At 28.5% G+C, this 23,854-nt stretch overlaps 1 protein-coding gene across 1 annotated transcript in view; it reads right to left on the minus strand.

The window, feature by feature from the left end:
* LOC113366497 overlaps nt 1-15,960 on the minus strand; it is a 23,013-nt gene extending 7,053 nt beyond the window's left edge. The window contains exons 1-2 of the mRNA XM_026608108.1: nt 15,861-15,960; nt 12,081-12,287 (exon numbers count right to left, since the gene is read on the minus strand). Of these exons, the coding sequence (XP_026463893.1) occupies nt 12,081-12,287; nt 15,861-15,897 (244 nt within the window). The 5' untranslated portion in view covers nt 15,898-15,960. The remainder of the gene's footprint in view (nt 1-12,080; nt 12,288-15,860) is intronic.
* Between the last annotated feature and the right edge of the window lie 7,894 nt (nt 15,961-23,854).

Here is a 23,854-nt window from a genome sequence, read left to right on the forward strand (position 1 = left end):
CAAAATTTGAGAAAAAAAATTTGGTCAAAAAATTTTGGTCAAAAAAATTTTGGAAAAAAATTTTGGGAAAAAATTTTTGAGAAAAAAATTTTGAAAAAAAAATTGGGACAAAAAATTTTTAATAATTAATTGTCCAAGCAGTAATGCTTGGTAACCGTCGCTAACATAAAATTTTCAGTAAATCAATAAAATAGTAATAATCATAAGAAAGTTTTGGAAAAAAAATCGTAGTCGTGTGAAAATTTCGAGTTAGCGAGTCTTGCTATGGCAACGAAAATCGCTATAATAATTTTACTGAAAATTGTTGGCGACGGTTGCTATGTCAACGGGTGCCATGAATTTAATAATTAATTGTCCAAGCAGTAATGCTTGGTAACCGTCGCTAACATAAAATGTTCAATGAAATCATAAAAATAGTAATAATCATAAAAAAAGTTTTGTAAAAAAAATTTTGGGAAAAATTTTTGAGAAAAAAATGTATTGGAAAAAATATTTTTAGAAAAAAAAAAATTTTAGAAATAACTTGTTAATTAATTAAAATATATCCACAATTAAATCTTAGAACTAGAATATGTAAAAAGATATCTAAATCGGGTCTTAGCGCCAGAATATTTTAATAGTATCAGTTTTATACTCATATCGTCATATGGTTCCATACAAAAATGCCTCTGTGTCATTGAGAGCTAGGTCTAAATTGAAATAACTTGTTTAATAATTAAAAATATATCTACAATTAAGTCTTAGAACTAGAATATGTAAAAAGATATCTAAAATTGGGTCTTAGTACCAGAACATTTTAATAGTATAAGTATTATACTCATATCGTCATATAGTTCCATACCAAAATGCTTCTGTGTCATTAAGAGCTAGGTCTAAATTGAAATAACTTGTTTAATTAATTAAAAATATATCTACAATTAAGTCTTAGAACTAGAATATGTAAAAAGATATCAAAAATCGAGTCTTAGTACCAGAATATTTTAATAGTATAGTATTATACTCATATCGTCATATAGTTCCATACCAAAATGCTTCTGTGTCATTAAGAGCTAGGTCTAAATTGAAATAACTTGTTTAATTAATTAAAAATATATACAATTAAGTCTTAGAACTAGAATATGTAAAAAGATATCAAAAATCGAGTCTTAGTACCAGAATATTTTATAGTATAAGTATTATACTCATATCGTCATATAGTTCCATACCAAAATGCTTCTGTGTCATTAAGAGCTAGGTCTAAATTGAAATAACTTGTTTAATTAATTAAAAAATAATCTACAATTAAGTCTTAGAACTAGAATATGTAAAAAGATATCAAAAATCGAGTCTTAGTACCAGAATATTTTAATAGTATAAGTATTATACTCATATCGTCATATAGTTCCATACCAAAATGCTTCTGTGTCATTAAGAGCTAGGTCTAAATTGAAATAACTTGTTTAATAATTAAAAATATATCTACAATTAAGTCTTAGAACTAGAATATGTAAAAAGATATCAAAAAATCGAGTCTTAGTACCAGAATATTTTAATAGTATAAGTATTATACTCATATCGTCATATGTTCCATACCAAAATGCTCTGTGTCATTAAGAGCTAGGTCTAAATTGAAATAACTTGTTTAATTAATTAAAAATATATCTACAATTAAGTCTTAGAACTAGAATATGTAAAAAGATATCTAAAATCGGGTCTTAGTACCAGAATATTTAATAGTATAAGGGTTATACTCATATCGTCATATGGTTCCATACCAAAATGCCTCTGTGTCATTGAGAGCTAGGTCTAAATTGAAATAACTTGTTTAATTAATTAAAAATATATCTACAATTAAGTCTTAGAACTAGAATATGTAAAAAGATATCTAAAATCGGGTCTTAGTGCCAGAATATTTTAATAGTATAAGTATTATACTCATATCGTCATATGGTTCCATACAAAAATGCCTCTGTGTCATTGAGAGCTAGGTCTAAATTGAAATAACTTGTTTAATTAATTAAAAATATATACAATTAAGTCTTAGAACTAGAATATGTAAAAGATATCTAAAATCGGGTCTTAGTACCAGAATGTTGTATAGTATAAGTATTACACTCATATCGTCAAATGGTTCCATAAAAAAATGCCTCTGTGTCGTTGAGAGCTAGGTCTAAATTGAAATAACTTGTTTAATTAATTAAAAATATATCTACAATTAAGTCTTAGAACTAGAATATGTAAAAAGATATCTAAAATCGGGTCTTAGTGCCAGAATATTTCAATAGTATAAGTATTATACTCATATCGTCATATGGTTCCATACAAAAATGCCTCTGTGTCATTGAGAGCTAGGTCTAAATTGAAATAACTGTTAATTAATTAAAAATATGTCTACAATTAAGTCTTAGAACTAGATATGTAAAAAAATATCTAAAATCGGGTCTTAGTGCCAGAATATTTTAATAGTATAAGTATTATACTCATATCATCATATGGTTCCATACAAAAATGAATCTGTGTCATTGAGAGCTAGGTCCAAATTGAAATAACTTGTTTATTTAATTAAAAATATATCTACAATTAAGTCTTAGAACTAGAATATGTAAAAAGATATCTAAAATCGGGTCTTAGTGCCAGAATGTTGTATAGTATAAGTATTACACTCATATCGTCAAATGGTTCCATAAAAAAATGCCTCTGTGTCGTTGAGAGCTAGGTCTAAATTGAAATAACTTGTTTAATTAATTAAAAATATGTCTACAATTAAGTCTTAGAACTAGAATATGTAAAAAAATATCTAAAATCGGGTCTTAGTGCCAGAATATTTTAATAGTATAAGTATATACTCATATCATCATATGGTTCCATACAAAATGAATCTGTGTCATTGAGAGCTAGGTCCAAATTGAAATAACTTGTTTATTTAATTAAAAATATATCACAATAAAGTCTTAGAACTAGAATATGTAAAAAGATATCTAAAATCGGGTCTTAGTGCCAGAATGTTGTATAGTATAAGTATTACACTCATATCGTCAAATGGTTCCATAAAAAAATGCCTCTGTGTCGTTGAGAGCTAGGTCTAAATTGAAATAACTTGTTTAATTAATTAAAAATATATCTACAATTAAGTCTTAGAACTAGAATATGTAAAAAGATATCTAAAATCGGGTCTTAGTGCCAGAATATTTCAATAGCATAAGTGTTATACTCATATCGTCATATGGTTCCATACCAAAATGCCTCTGTGTCATTAAGAGCTAGGTCTAAATTGAAATAACTTGTTTAATTAATTAAAAATATATCTACAATTAAGTCTTAGAACTAGAATATGTAAAAAGATATCAAAAATCGAGTCTTAGTACCAGAATATTTTAATAGTATAAGTATTATACTCATATCGTCATATAGTTCCATACCAAAATGCTTCTGTGTCATAAGAGCTAGGTCTAAATTGAAATAACTTGTTTAATAATAAAAAATATATCTACAATTAAGTCTTAGAACTAGAATATGTAAAAAGATATCAAGTCGGGTCTTAGTACCAGAATATTTTAATAGTATAAGTATTATACTCATATCGTCATATGTTCCATACAAAAATGCCTCTGTGTCATTGAGAGCTAGGTCTAAATTGAAATATCTTGTTTAATTAATTAAAAATATATCTACAATTAAGTCTTAGAACTAGAATATGTAAAAAGATATCTAAAATCGGGTCTTAGTGCCAGAATATTTCAATAGCATAAGTGTTATACTCATATCGTCATATGGTTCCATACAAAAATGCTTCTGTGTCATTGAGAGCTAGGTCTAAATTTATATAATTTGATTAATCAATTAAAAATATATCTGCAATCAAGTCCAGGTACCATTATACGTAGAAGTATATCTGAAAACGAGTATGGTACCAGAATGTTGTATAGTATAAGTATTACACTTATATCGTCATATGGTTTCATATAAAAATGTCCTCGTGTCATTGAGAGCTAGATCTAAATTGAAATAACTTGTTTAATTAATTAAAAATATATCTACAATTAAGTGTTAGAACAAGAATATGTAAAAAGATGTCAAAAATCGGGTCTTAGTACCAAAATATTATAATAGTATAAGTATTATACTCATATCGTCATATGGTTTCATATAAAAATGTCCCCGTGTCATTGAAGGCTAGGTCTAAATTGAAATAACTTGTTTAGTTCTGTTGTGCCATCATGTTAAACAAACACCAACAACTATATATCAAGAAACGTTGAATTATTTATAAAATACATATCAGAAACTAAGACGAAGATTATGTATTTTATTGTAAGTTGTTCTCCGAGGGCGTCTGCAGTAAACCTAGACAATATAATAATATGTTATTTACTTATTTATATTTACTTAGGTATTCTGAAGAAGTCACTTTTCAATTAACATATAACAATTACCAATTTATTAAAAATATTTCAATATAATCTTCATAGCAGAAGACATAATTGTTGACACTGGTGGTAAGTAAAATAAACTGTCAGTAGTATGTGACATTTAAGGTTATGTATATTTATGTCAAAAACTTAAAGAATTCTAAGCTAAGATATTAATATTTAATTTATTATTAATAAATTTTACATTTTATTTTTGCTGTTACTAAATGATAAGTTACCTGTTCGTTCAGTAAAGGTTTTATTAGAAATATTCAATATCAATATTTCTCAATGCAATACTGAAGCTTGTGGTTGTATTGTTCTCACTCATTCTTTTTTTAAAGCGTCACATGCTGAACATGAAATGTAGTAATCCATACATATTTTTCTTTGCTTATATCTATCTTTTAATTATCAATTACATTACAGACAAGAGTCCGACAACACCACTTGCCATGAGAAGGTGCTATCTTTTGCTGATACTGTAGCAAAGTTCACAAAATGTTCAATTACGAATGCCCGACCCATAACCATAACATTTTGTGAAAACTGTGTTGTCGATTATATAAATTCAGTTAATGAACACAAGGATATATTATCTTCAAGTGACGTTAATGGCACTTGCAGATCACAATGGTAGATCTGGATAGATTGCAACTTGTCGAAAGTGGTTCCACAATGTTATTCAACTTTGGGAGAGGGCACATTGTATAAGTATGATGATAACATATGTATATATATACATATATATATATATATATATATATATATATTATAATAAATCTTTTTTATCTTCTTTCAGAATGTTACGACTGGTTGGACAACACAAGCCATCCAAACCTTTCCAATGAAACTCAAAGATTCACAAAGTTATACACTGAAAACTATGTTTTGTATAAACAAATATAATAAAACAAATTTTAAGGAAAACACTATAGATGAAGAAGAAATAAATCAGAAATTAGTTTGTATTAAATGCAAACAAAATACATAGACATAAACAATTTGTATGAGTATATTAAGATAAAAATGAAGACATATGTATGGATATTGTAGATCTTGTAAGATAAACATTATATATCCATCAGTATTTATTGTTATTTTATAATCGTTATGTTTTATATGTTTCAGATGAATAAAAACTAGAGATTTGTGGAGCAATAATCTACAATGTTGGGAAAGAGGGAATCATCCTGAACTTGCATTTTATTTATCAACATCCTTCGTTGCAACTCTGCCTATATATTTTTTACTTTAGTATAAAAGTATATAATAATAGGAACATACAATTAGTTTCATAAATATTCTAAATTCTTATTAGTAAGTTAATTTAATCATGGCTGTGCTTTTAGTAATGCTTTTTGCAAATATAATGTGCAATTGATTTATATTTTGTATAAATTTACTAAAAATTGATATACAATAAATATATATAAATAGACCTCATTTGTTTTCTTTCAAAATATATTCTCAAGAGATCAAGAAACTGCTAAAATAATAATAATGCTCTTGTTGAACACTATGAGCTGTGTCGCTAAACTTATAATATGATAATGAAATTGGCATTCAGACTTGGACACAACTCTTGGTCAAACATAAACTCTCTAAATTTAATTATTTAATCAAATAAAAATTTAATTAATTAATTATATGTTTAATAATTTAAAAAAAGCAAATTTAAATTATATAACTAGGATTATTTTAGAAAGAAATATACAATATAACCATATATTTAATATACAATATTAAAGATTTAATCCAAGTGTAAATGATTAGTGAAACCAAAAATTCAATAATCAGAATAAAAATTAATAGTTATTTAAAGAAAAGTAAAAAAAAATGTTTTAAATCCACATAATACAAACTATCAAAATACTAAAGTCCGCATTTCAACTACGAATTATTTAAAATTTTAATATCCATGAATATATAACGGTTTGCAATAGATGATAGTAAATTTTATCTAGTTTTCAATAATGTAAATAAATTATAATAGTAAGTTCTAAATTCACACGTTGCTCGTTATGAAAATATACTAAATACTAAAATAAACGACAAAGAACTAAATCAATTGAATCCAAACAAAATCTATCAGCAAATTTTTTCAATATCATGCGTAAACCGATGTGAAAGTTAGTGATAAAAATACCCGGTTCCCTGAGTCCTAGAATCGGGTATTTTTACTCGACCCGCTAATAGTGTGTAAACATTGAGTAAAAATTTCATTTTGTTTAGGGTGCTCTTGGTTTTATGAGTTTACTTGGAGGGGGGTGGTATCTTAGAAAATCCTTCTGCATCGAAAACAGGCAATAAATCTCGAACTCTTCCAGATATAGAAGTTCCATCAACCAGCCTGTAAGTAATAAGTGTTATTTTTCGTTATCTTCAGACACAAAAAGTAATCGCGAAAAATCGAAAATATTTTTTTTTATATATCTTCACGGTTTAAAAATTTCTGTACATTTTGGCATACCATAGAAAAAATGGAGGAATGTGTGTGTGTGTGTGTGCGGATACAAATTTTCGTCGACGATTTCGGGAACACGGATCAACCGATTTGAACAATTCAAAAAACCATCCATTCGTATTGATAGGAAGACGTGCTGATTAGTTTTTGGCAAAGGCAGATCTAGCCGTTTAGAAGATATGGGGTAAAAAAAGCCAAAAATCGTTATTAAGTTTTTAAGAGAACGGAGCGTCCGATTTGCATAATTCAAAAAATAAAACATTTTATTTGTATTGACTAAACGAAAAACTGTTTGAATTTTCAGAAAGACAGGTCTATGGACAGGTTATGGACTCTCAAAAAAAGTTGAAAAATTGCCATTTGGCGATCAAAAATGTTTATTAGACATATGCACACCAAACTTCCAGATATTTTATAGAGAAAAAAAAAGAAATATTTTCAAAAATTTCCAAATTCTCAAAAAATTAAAAAAAGATTTTTACCAAAAATTCCAAAAAATGTTTTTCAAAATTAAAAAAAAACAAAATTATTAAAAAATTCAAAATTTAAACAAAAATTAAACAAATTTCTTGTAAATATACACATAAGTTGTTTGTAAAATACTCTCTCATCGCCCAATTTAATAAGCACTTTTACATTCCTCGAACATTTTGTTACGGGAAGTTCCAGCAATTTGCCTTAAGGCACGATGCTATGCACCACGTGTTTTTTTTAACTTCAGACACAAAACTTAATTAAGTTTTAATAATTTTCAATAATTATAAGTTAATAAATTTAATAATAACTAGTTGGTATTGGTATTTGTTGGTATTCGCAAGTTACATGAACTTCCCGAAACGTGTAAATAATCGACTTAATCAATAAAAAAATAAATTTATGAGTGATTTTAAGTATTCCGAGTGGATTTATTACACATCATTGCAAATGAACGAACGAACACGTTAACTCGGAGTATTTTCTGAAAGCAAATTTTAAAAATCAATAATTTTTATAATTGAACCAGTTTCCGTAGAACTTTAATGGTTAACTATGTTCAAAACCAAGTACACTATCGTTATACCAACTAAATCAAATAATTTTATTTTTAACAAACGTCAAAAAAACTACAAATTTTCTCAAACTTTGATGAATTTTTAAAATTAAACTACTTGTTGTAAGGCCGTAATATTTCAGTAAGTTCTATAAGACCATGATATATATCATCAAAAAAAGTTTCATAAAAACCGGCTTAAATTTTTTTTTCAACAGTTAATTACAAGAAAACGGCTCGGTAGATTTTCACCTAAAATTAATCAGTACCATTCCCAACTAATATCTTTCGAACAGTTTTTGATTTTTTAAAATCGGTTCGGTAGTATTAGCTTAAATGTGGACGAAAAGTTAAACACTTTTTTACAAATTACAAAGAAACGGCTCGGCCGATCGTCGCACAAAACTGAGAAACGATAATCCTCATCGAGATACATCAAATGCTTTTTAAATATCTGAAATCGGTTCAGGCGTTTTTAAGCCAACGTCGATGAAAGTTCTAATTTTGACAAATGCCAAAAAGATCATACTAATTTTTGCAAACTTTGACGAATTTTTAAAGCTAAACCAATTGTCGTAGGGCCGTAATATTTTAGTATGATCTAGAAGACTATGGTATCTACCGTCAAAAAAATAATCATAAAAATCGTCGATTTTTTTTTTAAACTTTATTACAAGGAAACGGCCCGGCCGATCTCTACCAAAAACTAATCGGCACGATTCCCAACCAATATTTCTCGAACGGTTTTTAAATTTTCAAAATCGATTCAAAATTGCGGGCTAAAACGTAGACGAAAAATTTTTCACTTTTCTGCGATTTATAAAGAAACGGCTTGGCCGATAGTCGCACAAAACTGACAAACAATAGTCCTCATCGAGATACATCGAGTGGCTTTCAGATTTTTTAAATCGGTCCAGCCGTTTTCGAGAAAACGTCGATTTACTGCAAAAAATCTGTTTACATACACACACACACACATACTTTTTCCAAATTTGGTCTCATTCGATTCAGAATGGCTTGAAAGTTCGAGAAAACATAAAATTAGCGATTCGGATTTTTTGATGAAAACATAAACTTCTCCTTCGGGAAGTTAATAAATTTTAATAACTCAATATTGACTTAAGTTATTATTTACCTTGTTCCTTTCTTAGTTGCCAGCTTGACGCAGGCCGGTGCTAAAGTTTCTGTCGGGAAAAATGTGGCGCCGTAGAAGTCCAAACCGCTCTGCAGCAATGTTTTATATTCGTCGTGAGAGGCAACGGTCACCCTAATGGGCGGCGGTCCGGCATCTTTGGCGGCGCTGATTGGAATACTGCAATCTTCTTTGCCATCATCTTTATCGCCGGCATTAGATCTCGTTTCAAGTGATTGACTAGTTGGTATCGATCTTGTCTCGATCGAAGATAGAGGCCTTCTGATGTATCCTATAAATTTTCCATAATTGAATAATTAACTTCCCCTAGGGTAAGTTATAGTAATGGACCAACAAATTGAAAATTATTTTTTTTGCATATATTCACGTTTCAGAGGTTTCTGAAAATTTTGGCATACCACAGAAAAAATACATGTGTATGTGTTTTTTTGTATAGCGAAGGAAATGCCTTTATGCATCCCAGACTGGTGTTCTGTCTGGGTATGTCGGACTCGATACCGCCCAAGATGTGTATGTGTGTATGTGTTTTTATGTATCAATATATGGATACAATTGTTTGTCCATCTTCGATTCCTATTGATAGGAGATGTGCTGATTAGTTTTTAGAAAAGGTTGCTCCAGCCGTTTCGGAGATACGGAGCAAAAAGTGCAGAAAACAGAAATCAGGTTTTTGAGAGAACGGAGTATCCGATTTGAATGATTCAAAAACATTCAATTCGTAATGATGGTGAGAAGTGGTGATTAGTTTTTGGCAAAGGTAGATATAGCCATTTAGGAGATACGGAGCTAAATGTACAAAAAATGGCAGTTTTTGACAGAACTAAGCGTCTGATTTAAATGATTCAAATAAGTTTTTGCTAGTGTTGACGAAACAATTGTTTTTTTTTAAATTTTTTTTTTATTTTAAATTTAAAATTAATTTTCATAAATATTTTTGGATATCAAAAATAGGTCGGATTTCAATTTTAATTCTAGCTAAAATACTTGAAATAAACTAGTGGGGTGTATGGCATTGTGCCTTAAGGCAAATTGCTGGAACTTCCCGTACCGTAATAAAATGTTCGAAAAATACTGAATGTTTTCAAATAGATTATTATAAATATTGTAACATTATTGTAATTATTTTCGATATACAAAAAAATCTAAAAAAAAAAAAGAATTATACAATTTTTTTTTCCAAAATCAATTATTTTCTTAAGACAAGCAGAAAGTTCTTTGAATCATTTAAATCGGACAAGCATTCGATTTGAATGATATATATATATATATATATATATCCTTCATTTTAAATTTGATTGATTAAATTTTGTGAATTTACTTTTCTGAAAAGACATAAATTACAGTATTTATAATAATTCATTTGAAAACATTTAATATTCCTCGAATATTTCATTACGGTACGGAAAGTTCCAGCAATTTGCCTTAAAGCATGATGCAATACACCACTAGTTTTTCCTATAAAATTCGAATAATGAAAGTTACAGTATTTATGAAAATCTATTTGAAAACATTTAACATTCCTCGAATATTACGGTACGGGAAGTTCCACCAATTTGCTTTAAGGCACTATGCCATACACCTCTAGTTTATATAATACAAATGACGAATACACTCGTCAACATAAAAAAATCCAGCCACTTCTTCATGACGAATATATTCGTCAATTACAGATAAATGATTAAATTCCATGGAAACTTTTTTTTAAATTAGAAAGTAAACAAAAATTATTACCTTGTGGGTATAATCGTACAACTTCAACCACTGAAGAAAATTTGTACAATGAGTGACGAACATCTTCTTCTGGTAAATTTTCTGGTACATCCAGTACATACAACGTAAATGTTTTTTGAGGCCGACAGGGTATGGGAACCTGTAGAAAAAAATTCATAGTTAAGAGGATTCTTGATAAAAATATTAAATTTTATACGTACTTTGCGATAGAATCGCGCTCCTGTTACTTTGTGAAATCCCTTTCTAAAAACGGCTTGGTAGTCTTGCGTATCTGAAAATTTGAAAAGGATTCCGGTTGCTGTTTTTGTTAGACTGAAGCATCCTCTAAAGTTCATTTTTTCACAAATTCCAGCTGCTCGATCCATTGATAAATCGTGCGATGGTGTTAACAGGAAAGCTCCTACGCAAATTATGTAGTAATTATATGGCAGAAATAGAAAAAATATGAAAATGAATCCATCAGTCAGTTTCGAAGGAATTTCAGCAATTTTTTTTATATTGTCAAGGATTAACTTTCAATTAAGGGGCACAACTATAGTGTGAAATTTTCAAAAAATCGAATTTTCAATTTTTACATATTTCGATAGGTTTTACCTTTAAAAATAACATATCAAAATTTTAAATTGATATCTTAAATAGTTTTTGAGTTTCAGTCATTTAAAGAGTATATATATATATATATATATATATATATATATATATATAGTGTATAGTATAACAATCGTTTTATCTTTAAAAGCGTTTTTCTCGAAACAGCATTTTCCGAATTTGCTGCAGCGATTACTCAAAAACAAATGATCCGATCACTATCAATGTTTTTTTACATGTTCTATATGTAGTTCTCCGTAAAATGAACTATCGATTTTTTGATCGGATCAAAAATCGAATTTTGGCAGTCCAAAAACGAACAAAATTTTGGGTAAAATTCGACTTTTCTTTAAAAAACGTCGTCATTTTGTCAATTTTTGATTTTTTTTTCTTTATCGTAGTTCATTTTACAGACAATATTATCTAGTTTAACGAGATTTTTTTTTTAATTTCATCCACGTAGAAGGCCGGAATCACTGCAGCAGTGAAGGGCCTTTTTTGTCGCGCCGTTGGAGATCGACGATAACTTAAAAAATATCTAATTTTTTTTCTTCAAAAATATTACTATGTATTCTTAAAGCATGTACAAATATATTCCTAAAATTTAGAAATGTTGATAAAGTAGTTTTTTTAATATAAATTCCCAAAAATTACCTTTTTTTTAGGCGGTTACACTAGTTGTGCCCCTTAAGTGTACATATTATATAATTATGAATGTCTCACCTTTCGTTAGAAAGTGATCAGTTTCTGATACATCAGAATCCGAATCGTGGTGGTTTCTATTTTTCGAAGGCGAATTATCCCATAGTGCGAGTTTGTCTTGCGAAAGGCGCGTGCTGGCCTTAAAGCCGCCGTTGCTCGGAGATCTTCCAGTAAGGCCTACCCTTAGGCCGCTCGGCCGGGTTGCTGATGTTCGGTAGTCCGAACCGCCTATAAATATATATATATATATATATATATATATATATCACTCCTTATATATATATATATATATATATATATATTGGGGCAGGTCGATTTAAAAGTCGCTTAGGCACATATGATTTTTGGATACTAAGGATCAAAATAAGATACTTTGCTGAAGAAACCATACCTCTAAAATAAATTTAGATGTCCCATGCATTGAGGGTTTAATTTTTTTAATCGCGTCCAAATGTATGAACGAGTCCCACTAACTTCGGAAGGCCGATCCACCCATGGGATCTCTCCTTAGAGGTGTCCCAAACAAAAATTGCAAAAAATCATCGTTTTTGGTATATTACAATGCAAAAAAAAATTTTCAACCCATTTTTTTAACTTCCCGAAGGAGAAGTTTATGTTTTCATCAAAAAATCCGAATTGCTAATTTTATGTTTTCTCGACGTTTCAAGCCATTCTGAATCGAATGAGATCAAATTTGGAAAAAGTATGTGTGTGTGTGTGTGTGTGTTTGTGTGTATGTGTGTGTGCGTGTATGTGAACAGATTTTTTGCCGTAAATCTACGTTTTCTCGAAAACGGCTAGACGATTTCAAAAATTCAAAAACCACTCGATGTATCTCGATGAGGACTATTGTTTGTCAATTTTGTGCGACGATCGGCCAAGCCGTTTCTTTGTAAATTGCAGAAAAGTGAAAAATTTTTCGTCCACGTTTTAGCCCGCAATTCTGAATCGATTTTGAAAATTCAAAAACCGTTCGAAAGATATTGGTTGGGAATCGTGCTGATTAGTTTTTGGTAGAGATCGCCCGGGCCGTTTTCTTGTAATAAAGATTTTAAAAAAAAATTTCGACGATTTTTATGATTATTTTTTTGACGGTAGATACCATAGTCTTCTATATCATACTAAAATATTACGGCCCTACGACAACTGGTTCAGCTTTAAAAATTCGTCAAAGTTTGCAAAAATTGGTATCGTTTTTTTGGCATTTGTCAAAATTAGACCTTTGATCGACGTTTTCTCAAAAACGCCTGAGCCGATTTTAGAAATTTAAAAGCTATTTGATGTATTTCGGTGAGGACTATCGTTTGTCAGTTTTGTGTGACGATCTGCCAAGCCGTTTCTTTGCAATTTGAAAAAAAGTGTTAAACTTTTCGTCCACATTTAAGCTCATCCTACCGAACCGATTTTAAAAAATCAAAAACTGTTCGAAAGATATTAGTTGGGAATGGTACTGATTAGTTTTAGGTGAAAATCTACCGAGCCGTTTTCTTGTAATTAACTGTTGAAAAAAAAATTAAGCCGATTTTCATGGAACTTTTTTTGGCGATATACATCATGGTCTTATAGAACTTACTGTAATATTACGGCCTTACGACAAGTAGTTTAATTTTAAAAATTCGTCAAACTTTGCTAAAATTATTATCGTTTTTTTTTAAAGTAGGATTGATGAAGTATATTATTTACACATTTTTTTGATCAAGTCGATTATTTACACATATCGGGAAGTTCATGTAACTTGCCTCAAGGCTAAATACCAAACCAACTAGTTGGATATTAATTCATACACACGCAAAATACTTTTTAACAAAAAAGAAATTAAAATTTTTTTGTTTCAATTTTTACAATGCATTTTGTCTCTGCGCTTCTATGCTAGCTAGAGGCTGTTATGGTTCCGATATTGAAGAGCCGCGCAAAATTTTCCAGATTTGAAACCAAAAAAGACTTTAAGCAATAATTTATAAGTCTCACATAATAATATAAATAAATATTATAATGAAAATAAATTGCTGATTTTTGTCATGTTGACGTACCAAAAATGATGCAATTTTTCTATTGGGTCCTCTAAGGGGAGGTCCCAGGGATTGAACGATGGGCATGGATAGATAGGTTTTAGATAGATTTTGTTCAGATTCTTAAGCTCGAAGAAAAAACAGTATTAATGGTTGTCCAATTCCAATACTTTTTTCAATTTTGAGGTAAATTTTCTTTGTTTTTCTTATGCGAAGTTGAAAAATACCTACAATTCACATATCTTACTTTAAAATACTATTTATTTTTATCGATGGTTGTCCACACCTAACATTTGTTTAATTTTTGGCACCATTTTGCTTTATTTTAATTTTCAATAATTCGAAATTGAAAAATATTTATTTTTATCAAGGGTTGTCCACCTATAACTTTTTTAAAAAAATTGGATTAATTTTCCTTTAAATTTTAATGTTCATAATGCGAAATTAAAAAATGCACAAAATCTAAATTTTTACCGTCCTTCCATAAATCTCTATTTCATAATAGCTATTTTAGTAATCAAATAATTTTTCACCACACTTTCAGTCAGTGAGTGTTTTGTATACTGAATTTTAATTGTTATTTTTCTGATTTTACGACAAAGTCAATAAATTTTAAACAAAACAAAAAACAAATTAATTTTATCAAGGGTTGTTCGTTCCTCCCATTTTCCCATTGTACAAATATTTCCCGATACGCATAAATAGCACATAGTTAATGCATGGTTTGCATAAGGAGCAATTTCTTTCAAAAAAATAAATATTGAATATTAAAACCTATAGATGTAACAGTTTTTGTTTGTAATTTAAAAATGACTGAATTAATAATATGTACGGTAATAAAATATCAAAACCTTGAAACATTAAATGTGCCAATTCAATTTAAATAGAATCGGTTTCACATAAGGTAGGCACTTGCAAAGACTATTATTAAGGGACATTTATATGTGGTATGCTTTGCAGTGGGTAAACTATTTATATATTTTTTTAGCTGCTCCTTTCACTCGTGTACCACATTTGTAATCAGTTAGTTATTTTCGTACTAAACATTTTATACTAGAAATAATTTTTATGGCAAAACAACGCTTGTCGGGTCATATTTTTCCCTAAATATCACAATGTGAATATTTGACTATAATAAATTGAAAACAACGAAAGTTTGCCTTATTCTACTAATAAAATTCTTTTTATAATTTCTTAATATCAAAAACTTTAATATAATTTCTTAATATCAGGTGTTTAGTTTATGTGATTTAAAAAAAAAATAATAAAAATAGTGATTTAAACTTTTTTTGTAAACCGTTACAAGAAGAACCATAACTATCAAGTTTGCACAAATGTAACTCTTCAAATCACTGACATACCAAATAATTTCTCAGAATATTCTGTTTATAATTTAAAATACAAATAAAATTAACTTGAATTTTTTAAATGCTATAACATAGGCTATGACATGTAACATTTCAACTGATAAAAATATTTTTTTGCTTTTAAAAAATATACAAAAATATATCGTTTTGTTTAATATACTAAAGCATTAAGATGATAAATATTTGATATAGTTTAGAACAGACTAAAAGCACAAGTCAAGCCATTCCACAAATATTGTTTAATTAAATTGTTTAATTTATTTTTCAAATTCAATGATATCAGAAGCACTTTTCAGTCAATAAAAAATATAAAAGAAATTTAAAGGATCACTTTCATCAATGCACGTGTTTCCCATATTCACTATATAGATGTTTTGGTCGTTTTCACTATAATTTACGGATAAAGATAGATATTTCGATTTTACCTTCGTTTTCAACATCCGAAGTTCCCGCAAGTGACATGATGACTGACTAACTTCTTAAATGATTCTTAAATAAATTTATATAGGGCGATAGGAGCGCCCAATAATGCCCACTGAACCATCATCGATTCAATGTTGATGTCATACACGAGACCAAAAATGGATTTTAGAAGATCAGAGGTGCAATCAGTAGAATTAGGTAATAATAGATAAATAAATTAGTGGTACATGGCATCGTGCCTTAAGACAAATTGCTGGGACTTCGCGTACCAGAACTAAATTTTCGAAGAAAAACATCAGTAATCAATAAAAATTGATCAATGATTTACAACAATTGTTTTATACATATTCAAATAGATATCTATAATCACTATATATTTTATCATTCATAAAATATACAGGGACGATCTAATTAATAATTTTAATTTGAAAATTGAATTTTACATAAAGATACAAATTGTATACACCAATTCTGAGAATATCATTATATATATTTGTTTCAATTAACGTATGAAAAGAGCTATTAAAACATACTGCCATCAAGTGTGACGATCTTATCTAACTTACTTGAGAAAGTTTACATTAGTAGGAGGTGAATGAATGAATCCATCTGAGGATATATTTCATACAATTAGAATAACGCATTTGAGATAAATACATTTTGAAACAGAATTGTAAATTTAAAATTCATATTTAATATATATAATTTTGTATTTTTTTTTAAATTTTGAATTTTTTTTTCTAAAAATTTTGAAATTTGCTTGAATCGTATAAGTGAACTTTAAACATTTGAAATCTTGGTACGGAACCCCGAACATTGTGACAAAGATTGCACTCATTTTTAGAATTGTTATAAAATAATTGATAATTTTATAAACAGATGTCTAATGACCGCCGATTATCATTCTTTTTAGTTTTTCCTCTGTATCTCCAAAATACAGATAACAATAATAATAAGACCTGCCTTAACAATAATTTAATCGATTCTTCATTTTGTAAATACAAGTAAAATGTTTTTTGAATCATTCAAATCGGGTACTCCGTTCTCTCTAAAAGTGAATTACTGCTACTTCTCATCAATAGAAATCGAATGTTTTTTAAATCATTCAAATCGATTGATTCGTGCGCCGGAACCGTGGGCGAAAAATTGTTCAGAAACCTTTAAAACGTAAAGAAATGCAAAATATTTCAATTTCGATTTTTGGACGATCACAATAACTTACACTATGGGTAGTTAAAAATATGCAAGACAACTAGGCGTAGACTATGAAGTCTACTCTATCCTTTAGTGTTTGTTTACCCTAAAAAAATCTATTTGCTAATTAATCAATGTTCTCAAAGTTGCAAAACATTTATTTGAATCAAACGAGAATAACTTTTCAAAATTATGTGTGTATGTGTATGTGAGCCGTTTTTCTGATTTTGCGTTTTCAAGTTTTCTCGTAAACGTCTGGACCGATTTCAAAAATTTGAAATTTATTCAATGTACCTTAATAATATAAGTTGCAATTAATTAGTTTGCAGGATGATTGGCCAAGCTGTTTTTTTCACAATTGACAAAAATTGCAAAAATGTTTTCATCCAACTTTTAGCCTGATTTTAAAGATTTTAAAGATTTGTTTTTGGTGAAAATTGGCTGTGCCTTTCGTAGCAATTAAATATTGGATTTTTTTTTATGATTGTCATAAAACTTATACAATAAGAGACAATGATCACACTAAACTAAAGATAATTATCTAAATAGATTCTTCATATCAATGCCACCCAACAGAGCAGTATACAAAAATTTCTTATGGTTGTGTAAAAAATATTACCATTAACTCAAATAAATAAATAAATATTGGATTGTAACTGTGTCAATACTTTCTTGTAGCAAATATTTAATTTTTACAAAATAATTTAAGTTTCTTAAAAAAATGCCTCGGTGACTAATGAAATTTAAGAAGAAGTAACTTTCCTTACACCTTGAAGTGCCATTTACAACTAGTTCTTTAAAAAGATTTTGTGAATGCGAATTTATTGATGCGGCCCTGATACTTTACTTCGGCAATGAAATAAAATAATAGGTGCATTAAGATTATCACGAACGCCATATGTGGATATATAAAAAACTCAAACAATACGCGATAAAAATAGTCAAAAATGTATACTATAATATAGAAAAGGCAAAAAGTGTAAAACAATATAGAATCATAAATAAATATAGAAACATTAGTACTTATACTATTATTAGTGCTGATATTTATTACTTCAATATTGAGTCATATTTATAGGTTTTACTTATGCTTATATTCACTATTAAGGGGCACAACTAGTGTGAAATTTAAAAAAAATCGAATTTTCAATTTTTCCATATTTCGATAGGTTTTACCTTTAAAAATAATATACCAAAATTTTAAATCGATATCTTAAATAGTTTTCGTGTCACAGCCATTTAAAGAGTATACATGTAGTATAACGATTATTTTATCTTGTAAATGCGTTTTTCTCGAAACAGCATTTTCCGAATTTGCTGCAGCCATTACTCAAAAGCAAATGATCCGATCACTATCAAATTTTTCGTAAAATGAACCATCGATTTTTTGATCGAATCAAAAATCGAATTTTGGCAGTTCAAAAACGACCAAAATTTTGGGCAAAATTCGACGTTTTTTTAAAAAACGTCGTCATTTTGTCAATTTTTGATTTTTTTTTCTTTATCGTAGTTCATTTTACAGACAATATTATCTTGTTTAACGAGATTTTTTTTTTTTTAATTTCATCCACGTAGAAGGCCGGAATCACTGCAGCAGTGAAGGGCCTTTTTTGTTACGCCGTTGGAGATCGACGATAACATAAAAAATATTTATTTTTTTTCTTCAAGAATTTTGCTATGTATTTTTAAAACATGTATAAATATATTCTTAAATGATTGAAATGATTGATGAAGTAGTTTTTTTAATATAAATTCCCAAAAATCATCTTTTTTTAGGCGGTTACACTAGTTGTGCCCCTTGATATATGTTCGTTATTGAAAAATTCCTTTTCATATAACTGCAAAAATCCTTGAATAGATAATTGAGATTCGGAAACATAAATATATAAAAAAAATCTACAAGGTTTTTGTACAACCGAAATGGCTGTATGGCTGTAACTAAAAACTATTTAAGATATAGATTTAAAATTTTAGTATATTATTTTTAAAGGTATAACCTATCGAAATATAGAAAAATTTAAAATTCGATTTTTTGAAAATTTCACACTAGGTGTGCCCCTTAAGATTAGGGTATTAGAAAAGTAGGCTTTTTGCCTCGAGTCAAATTGGATCATTGTGCCATACCCTACTAAATAATACTTTCATATTGTTCTAAGTTGAATATTATGGAATATTGTTCTTGTTGTTATTCTAAGATCGTTTTATTCGTACTTGATTGTATCATGCACTTTGAACTTTAGAAATCAATTAATCGTGTCTGTTTTTTACACAGAGTTTGATTAAAATACAGCACTCAGGGTAAGTAAAAGGGGTACAATTAGATGCCATTAGTGAATATTTTCTAGGTGTGCATGTAAGTATGTAGGTATGTAGGTAGGTGGGTTCTTATGTCTTTTCTTTAGAACAATTTAGTCCGGTATCTTATCTCGGTCTGTCCGAACGAGCGAGCACGCCATCCGGTGCGATTTTATTTATAGACACCGCCGTTTCCGAACACGGCCACTAGTTCGCCTTGCGTTTTTAGCAAAGGAAAAACCCTTACCAGTACTAGAAGTAAAAAGACTTGTAAAATGTTAAACATAGATGACCAAGCTTTAATATATTAGACAAATCCTCATATTTTTAGTAATACAGTTCCACAAGGTAACGTCAACCCGCAAAGGGGTGATAGTATGTATTGATGGTAGCTATCATGAAAAACATTAGACTAGTGGTGCATGGCATCGTGCCTCAGGGCAAATTGCTAGAACTTCCCGTATCACAAATTAATATTCGAGCTCTGTCCTCTCAAAAACTATTATACCATTTTTTGCCCCGTATCTTTAAAACGACTAGACCTGCCTTTACCAAAAACTAATCAGCACATCTCCTTATTAATATTAATCTAATGTTTTTTTAATTATTCAAATCTATTGATCCGTGTTCCAGAAATCGCCGACAAACATTTGTATCCGAACATACATACACATACATAATTTTTTTCTAAGATATGCCAAAATGTTCAGAAACTTTTAGAACGTAAGGATATATAAAAATGTTTATTTTCGATTTTTTTGCGATTACTGTAACTTGCCCTTCTTTGTTAAAACTTTGTTAAGCCATTTTTCGATTTTTGTTGTTGTTGATTTTTATTATTTTTGTCCAAATCAAGTTTAAAAACGTAATCGTAAATAGCACGACTATATATTCGAGAACTATAGCTAAAAATAATGACACATTTGTCGCAAATTTTCTATAATTAAAACTGCAAACTATAAATTTAAAATTATCAAAATTGATAATTTTTAAAAGGCTTTTAAAAAATTTACTAAACTATGTTAGCAAGCTCTATCAAAAATGAAAGTGAAATGGTAAAATACTTGATAGTTTTATAATAAAAAAAATCTGTGAAAAATAATAACCTGAAAATTTCATTCATACAGGACTAAAATAGCAACATCTTTATAACTCTTTGAACAATTTACAAAAAATAAAATTCGTCTGAACAGAACACCTATTTTTGTATTTATTTTAATAATTATAGCATGTATATTTTAGTTTTGATTTTTTGTATCGAAAATATAACTAATAAAATCACGAAAAGTAATTTTAAAAGCACTGACGAACTCAAATACAACAGTCTAGAAATATATTGAAAATAGCGTAATAATTCTTTATATGAGAAACTTTAAGTTTATTCTAATAATAATAATAATAATAATAAAAATAATAATAATAATAATAATAATGATAATAAAAATATAATTACTATTATAAAAGTTTTAACTTAACTTAACTTAAAAAAAAACATGTTTTCGCCAGAAAATTTGATTTGCTAAATGTATTTCCTCGAAATTTTAGTCACTCACAATAGTTTCAGACCAAAATTGGAAAAGTTATAAATAAATGTGTGTAATTGAGCCAAGATTTGACGTTTTACCGACTTTATCTCAAAAACAATCAAAATATTTAATTTTTGATAAAACTCGATAAGAACTCGTGTTGATTGATTTTGCTAGACAATCAGCGAAATCATTTCCTTAAAATTACCAGAAAAATGTAAGAAAAATTAACTACGTTTTTGAAAAAAAAAACTGAACCCATTTGTTTATCAGTTGGAGATTATGTTTATTAGTTTTTGTCAAAAATTGGACCATTTCTTCGTAATTAAAAAATTAAAATGTAAAGATTTGTTTTTGGCATTTTCAATGAAAGTTAATATGGCATTTTCGTACTATGCAGCTGAATATTTTATTTATCACATCTGGTATTGATTATTTATTTATTTATTAATATATGAATAAATGTTATGTACAGTAAATTTATTACATTACACTAATAATTTTAAAACTTAAAAATCTACAAATAATGAATTTGAATACTAACATATATGATTGTAATATAACATGATTATGTCGATTATTTCCACATAAAGGTGAGATTATGTAACTTGCTTTGAGGCAAAATGACAATTACAACTATTTAATTATCAAATAAGCAAAAATTGATTTGAATACAATATTGCATTGTATATAATTATTTGCAATCAAAAAGTTTACAACAATTTTTATTTGATTCACAAATAGCTGGCATTTTCAATCATATAGACAAGTTCCTATATATAAGGTTGTCAAATATCTCCCTTCCGCCTTTTTGTATTATAAACCAAGAGCAAAAAAGCGGAAGGGAGATATTTGACAACCTAATATTTTATAGATATTGGGAGATAAGCAAACATACATAACATTATATTCACTGCAGATCGTGTATTTTTTAATAAATAAATAGTTTAGTTTAATAGTTTAGTATAATTTTAGTATTATAGCTTAATTTTAAGCAGCTAATAGGCTGGGCATTGGTCGAATGAAGAAGAAGAAAATAAATGATATAATTTTTGATTTATTAATTACTTATTTTTATTTGACGAATTGGCTGTTCAAATATTACCTATGAAAATTATATATAATGATAGATAATGATATATATATGTTTTATATTTTATGATATAGTAGACAATTTATTACTAGAAATCTTTTTACAATTACTACTGTAAAATTTTGCTTAAATCGTACTAAACCCTCGATTTTTGCATCATTGCTCACCCCCCTAACACGAAGAAAAAATCATGGTACAGCCCCATTGCAACTGGGGCTTGTTGTTTATTGCATTCTTAAAGGCTTCAGTTTAAATATCCCCCTTGGAGTGTTTTTACGATGCGCATTTCTACTCTTATCTGATGAATAAAATGTATGGTGTCTATTAGTTAAACAACAACTTAAATATTACTAGTTAATGGATCGATATTATAGAAATACGAGGGATTCTTATAATACAAATTAATTTTGCATTTTATTTTATGAACTAGCTGTAAGTGGAATTCTGTCTTAAGGCAATTAAGGCATCGTGCCTTAAGGCAAATTGCTGGAACTTCCCGTACCAAAAATTATTATTTTTTTAAAAACGATTAATATTTTTGAAAAAAAAATACTTCGAAAAAATAAGATTTTTGACAAACAATTAGACAAAAAATTTTTTTTTTTAATTTTTTTTTTTAATTTTTTTTTTTGAAAAAAAATGTTTTCTTTATTTTAACATATTTTGAAAGATCTAAACTTTTTTTCAAAGCAATCGTACTGCTTTAACTGCATAAAGACGAAATATCAAAGCGCGTAAGCGCCGCGTCGACGTCTAACGCGTAAACATTGCATATGTCTAATGATCATTTTTGACCGCCAAATGGCATTTTTTTTTTCTTTTTTCATTAGATCTCCGAAACCTCTAGACCTGCCTTTATGAAAATTCGATCGGTTTTTCACCTTGTCAATACAAGTAAAATATTTTTTGAATTATTAAAATCGGACGCTCCGTTCTCTTAAAAACTGAGTTACCGTTTTCGGCACTTTTTGCCCCGTATCTTCGGAACGGCTAGAACTGACTTCGCCAAAAACTAATCAGCACGTCTCCTTATCAATACGAATCGAATGTTTTTTGAATTATTCAAATCGGTTGATCGGTGTTCCCGAAATCGTCGACGAAAATTTGTATCCGCACATACATACACACACGCACACACACACACACACACACACACACACACATACATCCATTTTTTCTAAGGTATGCCAAAATATTCAGAAACCTTTGAAACGTCGAGAAATGCAAAAATGTTCATTTTCGATTTTTTTGCGATTACTATAACTTACCCTACGGGAAGTTAATAAATTGACATTATATAAATAATGCTGTAAGTAATTTATAGTGCGACTAAAATTTTAGAGTTCATTGTCATCAATTCCACGATATTTTTCTGGAATTTTCAGGAAAAAGTTACAAGTTCTTCAATATGTTTGGAATAGGGATCATCAATAAAAGTACAAATAAAACTATATTTAAATTACCAAGTCTAGAAATATTTTTTTTTCTAATTTTTCCCTTTTCCTCAAGAAAAGAAAAGTTTTTTCCTTAGACTGAAATTTTTCTCCGACTACGCTCGTGTCGCATATAACCTCGTTATACCAAAGTTGTTCTTATAAATATTTAAATCTGAACTTTGTTCTCACTTTGATGCTTCGAAAGCATTATTGTGAACGAGGTAATAAAGTTATAGAAAATTTTAATGGTAGGTACGAGGTATATATTCGAGGTATTCCTTCAAAACACATTACTTATTTATGTGTTTCAGGATTAGAATTACTGATATTTGAATATTCAAATTCAAATATCTCAGTAGTAGTAGTTAAATAGATCATGTTTTGCTTATTATTATTATCTTATTATTTCCTTTCGAATAAGAATTTGTTAATTATAATGTGCTAACATTCAG

This window comes from Ctenocephalides felis, unplaced genomic scaffold, assembly GCF_003426905.1.
Source record: "Ctenocephalides felis isolate EL2017-DRISC unplaced genomic scaffold, ASM342690v1 CF-g0.4_SCAFFOLD_01170, whole genome shotgun sequence".
NCBI lineage: Eukaryota > Metazoa > Arthropoda > Insecta > Siphonaptera > Pulicidae > Ctenocephalides > Ctenocephalides felis.